The 12,527-nt window shown below is 34.6% G+C and overlaps 1 protein-coding gene across 4 annotated transcripts in view; it reads right to left on the bottom strand.

Moving 5' to 3' along the window:
• Positions 1-4,471: 4,471 nt before the first annotated feature.
• The window catches only part of LOC133186595 (muscleblind-like protein 1), a 62,466-nt gene continuing 54,410 nt past the window's right edge, over positions 4,472-12,527 (bottom strand). For 3 of the 4 annotated variants that reach the window (XR_009721071.1, XR_009721073.1, XR_009721072.1), the window contains exons 11-12: positions 10,756-10,840; positions 10,118-10,244 (exon numbers count right to left, since the gene is read on the bottom strand). Coding sequence is in view for 1 of the 4 variants with exons in the window: in XM_061321820.1 (XP_061177804.1) it covers positions 10,126-10,244; positions 10,756-10,840; positions 12,249-12,361 (317 nt within the window). In the remaining 3 variants the exon portion in view is untranslated. Of the gene's footprint in view, positions 10,245-10,755; positions 10,841-12,248; positions 12,362-12,527 lie in introns of all 4 variants that reach the window. The other variant, XM_061321820.1, reaches the window with a different exon arrangement.

Below are 12,527 nucleotides of genomic sequence, written 5' to 3'. Positions count from 1 at the left end.
TTATTTATGGATGTCGTCGGTCCTATAACAGCACCAGTCCGTACCGACAAATTACCATACCGAGCTAAAGCGCGGTACTCAATTTGTAGGCAAAGCCAGATGCTGTTATAGGACCGACAACATCCAAACATTAAAATTGAATGCTGAAATGAATATAAGATTTTGGAAAATCATTAACCTTTAAAATTTTTTTATACGAGTGAACAGAGGGATGATGAACCTTAAGGACAGAGGATGATGAACCTTAAGAACAGAGGGAGGATGAACCTTAAGGACAGAGGGATGATGAACTTAAAGGACAAAAGGGTGAGGAAACTTAGGGACAGATGGATGTTGAACATTAAGGACAAAGGGATGAGGAAACTTAAGGACAGAGGGATGATGAACCTAAAGGACAAAGGGGTGAGGAAACTTAAGGACAGAGGGATGATGAACCTAAAAAAAACAGAGGGATGATGATTTAAAGGACAGACGGATGATGAACCTAAAGGACAGACGGATGATGAAACTTAAGAACAGAGGGATGATGGACCTTAGGGACAGAGGGATGATAAACCTTAAGCCTTAAGGACAGAGGGATGATGAACCTTAAGGACAGAGGGGGTGATAAACCTTAGAGACAGAGGGATGATGAACCTAAAGGACAGCGGAATGATGAACCTTAAGGATAGAGGGAGAATGAGCTTTAAGGACAGAGGCCGGATGAACCTTAGGGACAGAGGGATGATGAAACTTAAGGACAGATAGATGATTAACCTTAAGGACAGATGGAGGATGAACCCTAGGGACAGAGGGAGGATGAACCTATAGAGAAAGAGGGATGATGGACCTTAAGGAGGGAGGGATAATAAACCTTAATGACTGAGGGAGGATGAACCTTAAGAACAGAGGGATGATGAACCTTAAGGTCAGAGGGAAAATAAACCTTAATAACAGAGGGATGTTTAACCTTATGGACATAGGGATGATGAACCTTAATGACAGAGGAAAGATGAACCTTAAGGACAGAGGGAGGATGAACCTTAAGGAAAGAGGGATGGTGAAGCTTAAGGACAGAGGGAGATTGAACCTTAGGGACAGATAGATGATGAACCTTAAGGACAGAGGGATGATGAACCTTAAGAACAGAGGGATGATGAATCATAAGGACAGAGACTTGAGGAACCGTAAGGTCAGAGGGAGATGAACCTAAAGGACAGAGGGACAGTGAACCGTAAGGACAAAGATAGAATGAACCATAGGGACAGAAGGAGGATGAACCTTAAGGACGGAGGGATGATGGAAATAAAGGACAGTGGGTCATTTCGTTGTCAAGTCTGTATATAGATTAATAAGGAATTCATTGCTTAAAAATCCATTATATACCGGTTTTATTTTATCTTTACTCGTTCCCAAGTTAATAAAATTTAATTTAACAAATATTTCAAAGAACTGGGAATTATATGATGTTTTGACAGTCCATGTCTACTACCTTGACGACAACTCTCTATTTTTAATTCTTTGAACAAGATAGTAGTTTCATATTTGGACAAGAGTAGAATCAAAGCTGATCCTTCATGTCAACGTTAATCCTTTTTACAACCAATCATCATTGTAAAAGGTGAGGATAACGAACATGATCAAATTCAATAATCCAACAAACAAAAATGAATTGTAAACATGGAAAAAAAACCGTGGGATCAGGAGCCTATGTGGAATAAGCATCCTCTGTCGACAGGTCACACCGCCGTGAACTCCTTGTATTGACCAGGTAGACGGAGTCCTCCGTAGTCGAAATTTAGTTTTAAAGCAATGACATATGAAACATGTCAGACAAAATACGACCCAGAGATATGTTGTATTTAAAAACAAGGTCATTACAAAAGCTGACTTTAAAGCTGGTTGGTGAAATACCTTGTAGCATGAACTTATTTATCAGTAGCTTGCCTAGGTTTAAAAATTGATCGTATTCACAGCATGCTTTTGCGTATCGAATCAGTTCGGAGACATAAACACCTTATGCAGGTGATGTTCGAATATTGCTACATAAATAAGGGGAGTTGACGATGGAATATCTGAAGTTACCCCTTTATCATATAGTTTAGTTATTAGTTGGCCATCATTGTCTAGTCAGAAAAACATCCAAATATGAAATGGATGTGGTAGACGATGGAAAATCTGAAGTCACCCCGTGTCAATCCTCTATAGTCAGTAAAATATCAAAATATGAAACAGATGTGATACACTTTGTAGGGTCTTTACTTTCGAGTTCAATGGAGTATATATCGAGTCGACGTATACATGAATGAAAATAAATATTGTTAATTTATAAAACGTCGTCGATAAATCTAAATGTTGAGTTGAAGGCCACGGCAAGAGTTTTCTTCTTCTCGTAAAGAGGTTTTTGAATACATTCTGCTTCATAGAATTATAAAAGCAGGCCGGCTAATAAAAGTGCCCATCGTAATTCCTACAGATTGTTGAAAGACCAGAGACCCGTTTTACTAAAGAACTTACGAATAAGACCAAAAATTTCAGTCGATTGTAAAATTTTACAAAATTAATTATTTTGTTTAAAATTGCTAGCGTAAAAGTATCTTTCTACATACCTTTTAAAAATATTAAATCCATTTTCTTTTTAATGTAAATTAAAAAGTTATTAGCAGAATTAAATTTAGGTCTTAGTCGTAAGTTCTTTTGTAAAACAGGCCCCAGGTCTCCAAAGACTACACAAGTATGGTCAATGACAGCCTCCAGCATCTTTCTGATATCAGCTTCAGAGAACTTGTATGTAGAATCAGAATAATTTTTTACAAAGTAATTTTGTACAGATGACCAATCGCAAGATATGAAAATTCACGAGTTCCATTTTTACTGAAGAAGCAGTTTTCTATGTTGTCAAAAAGCCTGCTCTCTAATTTATCGTGAGGAATGGTTGTATAAAGCATAGAAAATTCATGTGTTAATACTATTGATGTTTGAAAAGTTTTGAGATCTTACATTTTTCAAACGTTCTTTGGAGCCTTTTTTAGAATCCACATTTGATTTAAATCGCTTCTTGATTATGTTGTAGAACAATTAATATTTTGGTGAGGAGTAAGGATAGGGGCTTGGTTGAACACGTACTTGACCCTGCAATGTATCGATCTTTGTAAGGATTTCTATGAAGTTTTGGAATCCAGTATAAGAACGGTAAATCAAACTCACTTCCATTGACAGTTTTCTTTAAACTACACCAGAAAGTTATTCATATTCCGGCAACGTAAAGAATAAGTTCAAACTTTTTTCACTACGTCCTTCATGAATGCCACTTTCGGCATCGGTGGGGGTGGAGGATTTCTTCATCATGCGAGTCCTTTTCAGATACAATTGATGCTATAATATACATCTACATTTCCTTTTTTTTTTTTATTTTGGTGTATGCGTTTACTCACTTGTTTTAAATTTGTTTCTTCATTATCAATGAAATTAAGTTGTCTTTATATATGTCATCCATAAAAGTCATGCAATGTCAACCATTGTTACATGGCGTGTATGGAGCAGGACTAGAGACTACGTAGTATATATATTACGCAGACTTACGCTTACAATTTCAGATTATTGCTTTTTTAAATGTCCTTTTCAAAAGTACTTTTCCTAACACATTTCATCAAATGTTTGCCATCAAAATCTCTTAAGCTCTTGTAAATGCTTCCGGATGAAATGGATTTATAACCAAGATCGCCATTTTCTGAAAAAAATGAATAGGGGGATACGAAGAACTATTCTTTAACAAAGTAGTCTATGACGTTTAAATGTTTGAAGTACAGGGATATTTCCTTTCGCGGTGTAGTCTTTGGCAAAGGAAGTATTATAATAGATTTTTTATTGGTTTTTACAGTTTGTACCCTAATCGATCCTCGTCTCAAGTCTCACTGGTTATTCTTGGTGAGGCAGATGTGCACTGTGCAGAGTAATATTAAATATACTATCAACGTGAAAACTTCCACACATTTTAATGACGCATCACAAAGAAGCTCATGTACGCGAAATACTACTAGTATTTGCATATGAAGTAGGGTCATTTACGCTATGCAGTAGATAGTTTTCGATACGCGCGATTTTGGCAAGAGTTATTTCCCGTTGGTCGCCATACTGGAGGTCAACAAGCCCCAGATTCCTTTAACAATTCAATGTTCAACCAATTTTAAACTTTTCATACTGGGCATTGAGGTGAAAATAAAACAATTATATTTGCAAAAGCTTCCCTTAATTAATAATTTTAGTATTTTCAAGATTTTTGTCCTTATATTTCTATCATATATGTTTGAAATTGGTTGCTGAAAGAGGAAAACATCACCAGTTAAACTCCAAGATGGCGGTCAAGGGAAATAATTCGGAAGAAAAATACATCATAACTATCTATTAGCCAAAGCAACCAGGATTCAAACGTGGAACCTCCTTGAGGTCTTGACGTCATAAATGACATGGGGAAACGTGAAGTGTAAATACCTTTCAATTTAAAAATAAGTTTATTGACTACAACAACTTGTTGAACTTATTTTCTTGGAATTGAAAAAAAGGAATATCCATAAACCAAAAATATCTATTTACAAATATCTCGTAACAAAATCATAAACAATTGCGACTCTCCTTGAAATCATCACTCACATTTTGTCCATAAATAATGATATAAAGATCTTTTGTCGAGTTTAACTCTAGGAAAAAAATTATGACATAAGACTTGGAAGACATAAGCCTTTGGCTTCTCCCATATATTATCGCAACACGAACACTTATAAATGCGGCAATTTAGAGTGCAAATCTAAGGCATGCTGGGATTGGCTAGTTCCGGCTACAGACCAATCATTTGATTGGATACTTTGAAGCAGCGGAAGCTTGTGATTGGTTGCCCAGCATTAAAGATTACCTAGCAGCCAACAGGCGAAAAGATGGTTAAGTACTATCACAATACCCATTACATCCTTGGCACTAGGAAATATTTCGGGAAACGCACTAAAAAAATCGAGATCATTTTTTTCTTCCAATTTACAAATTCTTGGAACATTTAGCACCAACTGAGATCATATGTAACAAAAATATAACACTTTCTTAGAAAAAACTCTACAAAAATGCAACTAAAGTTAGTGAACTGGGGTCATTATTTCCTTTAAAAATTATATTGCCTGCTAGGTGCTTGATAAAAAGTATAAAAAAAGCAAAATTATCCCTTTTGGTAAAAAAAAAAAGTTGGATATACATGAGAGCAAGAACTATAAACATCTTGCACAGACATAGCGCAGTAATTCAAAAAAGCAACGTTTATTGAAGCTTCTTTGCTCAGCCCTGTATAAAAAAGCCGTAATAGTATGAGCCCCCAAAATACCTCCATGTGCCACCAACGTAACGAGAAGTGCAACAACTCAAAAAGGCTTTGTCTAGTACTACAGAGACGAGTCGGAATCAAATTGGGATATACACAAGATCACCATATCCACCCAATTTGATTCCAACATTTAGTCAACAACACTTTCTCAGTCATGTTCAGCGTCTCCATACGTTTGTGCATTTTTTCACAATTTATTTGTCTTTTTGCATTCAATCATCTATTTTTTTCTTCTTCTTTTAATAATAAAATATCTAGCACCTTGTAAAACAAACGAACCAAACTTGTGTACTGAGAAACCATTTTAATGATCAGCACCAAATAAGAACAGAGCTTCTGATTGGCCAATTGTTCATCTGCTCAGCCAAAGGGTGTTATTGAACTGTTTAGCGACAGTTAGTGTCGTTAAATATAATATATATAGAAATGGCAAAAAGTTTGTAACTTTTAACTAGAATGGCAGCGCAAGCTGTGCAGTGTTAAATGCGAATCACCTTGAGTCAAGATTCAAAAGACGAAGATAGGCAGCGTTTTTTAAAAGAAAATCACCGGTAAATTAAAGAAACATCACAAAGACGTAGGATTTCAATTCCATCTATTCAATGCCTAATTGCTTTGGTTCTCACATTTTCTGTCTTAAAGAATAGGTTTTTTTCTCCTTAGGAACTAGACTTCAGATTGAAATTTGAACCAGTTTGGCTTAAAACTTCTTTTTTTGGAAAAAAAAAAGCTTGCACGATATTTTAGCGTTCATTACTGAAGTTGTCCAAGTGGCCAAAACATGAGAAAATAAAACAATTATAAGGAAAACTCAGACAATGAAGGGAAAAAACGATTTCAATAGAAACTATTTACATGTTACTATGGCAACAGTAACCAGAAGATGTGAGATACTATATATATACACACACAATAAAGGACAACACAGTATGGTATATTTTGGATTATATTTTTGAGTTTGGTAAATGGCGTCTCTTTAAGAGCCTCCGAAGCTATGCAGACAAACACAATAGAAAGCAAATGGAGGGGCGGATCTCAAACGAGACCGCGCCCAGCACAAAAGCACAAGCGTATCTACATGATATAGCGTCAGTTGAAATAGTGACCCGGGGGTGCATGACCAAAATTTACACAGTCTGAAATAATCTAAACCAAGTAATATATAATATATATAGATGTAAATATATATGTATCATACGATAAAAATGCTAAGAAAATTTACAATTTAAAATCCATCACCGGAATAGACTCTTAATGAGAGTTAATGAAGTCTACATATACTTTCATGCAATAAAAACACAATCTGTGTGTGGATAAGGACACATAGCATGGAATAAAAGGGTCTCTTTTTTTACTACAAAATAAACAGAAATCGTTATATCTGCAGAAGGAAAGAAAAAAAAAGAAGATTTTTTTTGAGATAAGATGAAGTTTGTCTGTCCGCTGGCTTGTGAACTGTCATACAGTTCTGCAAATACATGGCTCACACAAAGCTTGTCATTTAAGCATCAAACTAGGTCACCCTTAGAAAGCTACAGCAACATGCCAAAGCAAAAGCAACATTTGTGCCTGGGTAACAACACTGAGCAACACTGCTTTACTAATGGGACCACTGCTGAATATGGTTACAGAATTCCAGTATTTCTTGTTAAAGCATGGTCTTATTGTAAATATGCAGGCTGCAGATGACATCATACTGATGGGTTAAGTAGGGCACACATGTTACTTTTGCTCTATCATGTTGCCAGGACACCAAATTTAACCCTCAGCATAGATTACATGTGAAGCAACAGGACTCAAATCATTTTGGAGGTTTTTTTTTCATCAGTTCTTAGAATCAATTTTCAAAAAATTTCGAAGTTAAAACAAAAAATTTAATTTCACTACATGTAATTCATGGTTTATGGATAGCAAGAATACTGACATCTCAATACTGAGTAAATGTTTCTAGTTTTCAAGGCAATGATTTGAGTCCATTTTTTTGAAAAATACACAGTTTGCGTTTTTTTTTTGACTATCAATCTACAAATACATGATACAAACTAGAAAAAATACATTTCTCAACACAAACCTAAAACTAGAGTGGAAAAATATCTTGAGAGAACATTACATGTCCATTCATAAACTCAGTTTTATAAAATGTCCATATATGGGCAAAACTTAATCTGCATATTCATTCATGTGTCTGACACACCCTTCAATAATCTGTACAAATCACAAACACAGAACTTGCACAATCTCCACCAATTATCTTTGCTCATAGTCTATTTCTAATACCTCTGCTTTTCTGCACGAAAAATTATCAAAAAAATATTCAGAATGCCTCCTTTTTCACAATATTTTACACAGCGTGTAAGGATCAAAATAAGTAATGCCTCGTGGTGTTTTTAGACCTATGAGCAAAGATTTTCAGTGATGATAAAAATTGTTAACACGATGATGAAATTTCATTACAAGTCACATAACAAAGTAAATATTAAAATTGAATACTATTATCACAAATAATGAAACAGTGAATCAATCCCTTTGTAGTTTATGAAAAAATGTTGGCATACTTTGTGTACATATTTGTAGGTCATATGCCCCATTGATTTCAGATTGCATGCAATCAACCTATTTCTCATAAGTTAATTCAATAATAAACTCCTTTAAAAAAAATTCAGCAATTATTTTTCTTATAAGAAACAATCATATATCTTTTAACTGCAACAAGAAAAATGCAAAAATTAACAATGGACAGACAGATTATATGGTTTATAAAATGGAAATATGACAATAACCATATATCTGCTCTTCTCCTAATTAAAGTGAAAGTAAATTAAACATGCCATTATTCAAAGTGAAACTAGATATATAACAGATGAGAAAAATTATTATGCTACAAAAACCTCAATGTGTCTGGATTCCCTTCTCTAGTTTTCTGTACCCTGTCCTTTACTTCTCACTTACAAAAGAATTTCTATTTTAAAAAAAAAAGGCCCTTGAAACTCAGAAAATAGAACCATTAAAAGAGCTATGTAAAAACTCCCAGCTAGTAGTAACACCCACTTCTTATTAATAAGAGAAATAGTATTGGTATAATTTGGTACTGAGACAATAAAATATACACACTACATATATATCATTTATATATTTACATGAACACAAGTTTCTTTCTGATCCACACTGATCATTAATTAAAACACACACAAAAAATCACATCATGAAAAATTCTCAAAAATGGCTGAATTATTTAAGTCACATGACTTGACAACATGCACCAATCATATGATCACAATTAGAAACATACATTATAATAATAATATTAATTTGAACTAAAAAAAAAATATGGTTAGGTTTTCAGTTTTCTGGAAGAATTTGTAATAGATTTCATGTTAGCAGTTAATATAGGGGGGTGTATATAGGTAACCTCGGGAAAAGGTAAAATACATGCATTTCCGAATATGGCACACGTTTGCTGCAAGATTTGTGTAGGTCTGGTGCACTACTTAGCTCTTAGCTACAACTGGTGTACGAGGTTCAGAACCCCTCTACCAAAAAAACATGGGAAATAGCACTATAAAACTCCCACCTGGTCAAGGTCAATGACCAGGATCAAGGTCAAAAGCGGGATTTCATTGCCCAACTATAGCACTATTTCTCCAACATGGCTAACCATTTCAAAGCTTGACAGAACTGATAAATGTGGCATTTACTGGGACATCCGAGTCAGCATCTTTCAATTTTTTTTCTTTTTTTAAAAGATTAAAAGAAAAAAAAGTTATATGGCACATTTTGAAAAAAAAAAATTGTTCATATAACAGTATTAGTGTGCACCTTATAAAATTGCACTTTCATATCATCAAAATATATAATTTTACAACAGTTCACGAAACTAAACTAGACCTATAACGACTCTAAATATAGATTCACAATTTTTTAAAATATGTGACGCAAACATTCAATTCATAGACTATATGTTCAAGCCAAGGATGGGTGCGTTTTTTTTTTTTGTTATGTACATTGGCCATCTGAATAAAATAATTTTCTCTTGTAGAAGCAAAGTCAGGTCAGCTCTTTATCTTGACGAAATAACAAAACAAACAGGATATATATATAATAATGAATACATATGCACCATAATAAAGAGATCAAGATTTCTGTTGACTATGACTGTGTTTCTACAAGAGGTCATGACCTATATAGCTATAAATAGCCCCATACAGCAGCCCTGGGAGTGCGGCTAAAAGTTCTAAGCAAAAAAAGCAAATATTATCATAAAATGTCTTTCTTAGCCCCGATTATCTTAAACAAATTGCGTAGTAAAAAGAGTGAAAAGATAACATATCACAAATGGTTTGGTTATTTACCATTGGAAAATGAACAACAATTGTATAAAAAATTCTAAACACTTAATTAAAACACAGAACTTATCTGATATGATTCTGCTTCTGTGCGAAGTTTTTCCTTTTTTTCCTAAAACCAAACATTCAAAACATACTTTGATTAAAGTACATCCAACAGATGTGTTAAGAGCGTAAGAAGCCAATTAAATTTTTAAAAAGAAATGCATAATCATAAAAGAGGTCAAAGGTCAATATGATATGCTTTAGCACCACTGGATTATATGGCAACTGGAGATATCTGGAAAAAAAAACTCGACGTTGGCTTTTCCCCCTTCTGGACTGTACCTTGTCTTAGTCTTTAAAGAAATTGGAAATAAATGTTTGTGTGGTGTACTTAGTGTTCTCATAAGAGTAGACTCCCATTGCTTGGTGTATGATATTGTTTGGCATTCCCCGTCACTTTGAGGGTGGAAGGTTGACAGGGATGTGATAATATTTGCACATGGGGCGTGAGCACTTTCCTCGAACTGCATCACGACACACGGCAACGCGTCCATCCGTCACTTCAACATAGTCTGAAAAACAGCAAACAATCCTACAGAATGATCTATTCAATTTGAAGCTTACATTTTCAGCATCTGGAATGAGTATTCTCGACTAATTTATGCCTCAGTATTCTTCTTGTATAATTGTGGAATCATTTTATTTCACCAACATTAAAGTTTCCAAAAATTTACAAGCTCAATGAATATTTAAGTATAGCAATCCAAAATTGGCAACCAAGAACTTATATTCAAATAGATTCCACATTACTCATAGGCAGTAGAAATTACCAATTCCAAGTGGCATGTTTCATATATTCAAATCTTATCAGAAATTCTTCAAAACAAAGAAAAAAGAAATTGAACTGAAAACTTCACTTACATACTAAATGAACACAAGGGAAAACCATTACAAGGAAAAGTTACTTTAAGTTCTGGCTTGAGGTTTAAACTGCTTAAGAATATTTCTAAACTAGCCAGAAAAAAGAAAATTTTCACTCCCAAAGGGGGATCACTCTAATATCTTATGAGTTAAAACCCTTACCTTGTAGGATGTGCACTTTGTCGCACAATGGCCGATTACACCGCCCCATCTTAAAATCTAGGCACACTGGGAGGGTGTCCAGCAACTGCAAAAGTGTACATAAACCTCCATAACATCTCACCCCTCCCCATCCATCACACAGGCAACGGGGAAGGGGGAGAGAACTCAGCAGAGGATGTTAATCCCCTACTAATGTTCTAGCTCATTTAAAAAGGTTCTCAATTCTAAATTAGCAGAAATAAATATGAAGGAATTTTAGTTGTAGCTACTAAAGCAATACATGTCAGTAAAAAATTAGGGATGGTCTTGTCTTTTCATTCTACTTTTCTTTGATTTAGCAGAAAATGCAACCAAAAAAAATATAACGCTGATGCAATATTCAGATGGAATAGTGAAAAAAAAAATTCATAAGCATGCAAGGGAGTTATATAATAATTTTTCATAAAATCAGAATGCAGTTAGTAATAACACGACGTGTCATCCCCCCAGATTCCCATCACCATGACAACAAACAAACCGAACGTCTACTGTAGCTTATATAGTAACGGTCACACAACACAAACAGTATTCAAGTTCTTATCAATTACATCATGCATCACAATGCCACTATGATTTAAAATGTGTGTTATTAAAAGTGATACATGCAATGTTATTTCAAATTAATATTAGTCCAATTATAATTGCTGGAAAAAGTGCTATATATGTGTGTTGAAAAAAAAAAAAAAATCATAATCGTAAGTTTCGTCTCCTTCTCTTTCGGCAGAATCAATATAAACCCTAAGCTGTCCATAGTAAACCTGCAGCACATTGCCATTTCTCTACCAAACATATACTTCAAATTCTCGGCATCCAAAGATTTCATAATTTCTTTTTTTTTTTAAGATGAAAGATCACTGAATAATTTCATGTCTTTCAGACACACCTGCACTTGTCTTCAAATCTAATCCCACAACACATCATTGCCACATCAGCCAAAAATTCACAGCTTTTATTTTGAAAGAATTTCAAAGAAATGCAAGAAAAACTAATCAGCAAGCTGTCTCAGGGAATTCCTAGCATCTGTAAAATGTCACTTAGCATCATGAAAAGAGGCTTGCAAAGAGAAAACATTAAAACTGTTTTGCCTAGCTCTATTAGAACAACTTTGATTTTCAGCTGAAATTGAAAAAAAAAAATATGGCATTTCTAGCTTTTTTTCAAGTTTGAAATACTACACTGCAGTTTCTATGGTGACAGGAATCATGGGAAAGTAAAATCGCACATGATCTCCTTTTGTGTCAGTCATGGTCACTGAAATGTTTTTTTTAGTCCATAAAATTCAGCATTCAAAAAGTCAAGATTGGCTATGACAAAAACTTTGAAAAGATGTCCTCAATTCATTCTTCTCACTCTGACTCATTTCCTTTCAAAGCTGTGACATAACCATACTTGGCTTTATAGACTACTGAAAAATGGTTGCCATGACTACACATATAAAGCCTGACGCATGTTACCTGCTGGTTGGAGTCAAAATAATTGACGTTTTGAGCGTTAGTAGGAATCAAACTGGCGGCAGCAGGGGCCGTCACCACGGCATCAGGCACGGCAGGGGAAAGAACCAATGGCACTGTTACGTCGGGTATTAGTTTTCATGACCAGAATTACGTGCACATGATGAAAGCGATTTTATTTGAAAAACCGCATGCAGGTGACCGAAGCAAGTTAATAAGCACACAGGTTAGAGAAAAAATAAAAGAGAAAAAGAAAAAAAAAACATCATCAATAAAATTAAA

Source organism: Saccostrea echinata, unplaced genomic scaffold (assembly GCF_033153115.1).
Source record: "Saccostrea echinata isolate AGI-Se365-2 ecotype Australia unplaced genomic scaffold, CSIRO_AGI_Sech_v1 ptg000014l, whole genome shotgun sequence".
Taxonomy (NCBI): domain Eukaryota; kingdom Metazoa; phylum Mollusca; class Bivalvia; order Ostreida; family Ostreidae; genus Saccostrea; species Saccostrea echinata.
Note: the sequence above shows the minus strand (reverse complement) of the source record. Positions and strands in the feature narration are given on the sequence as shown.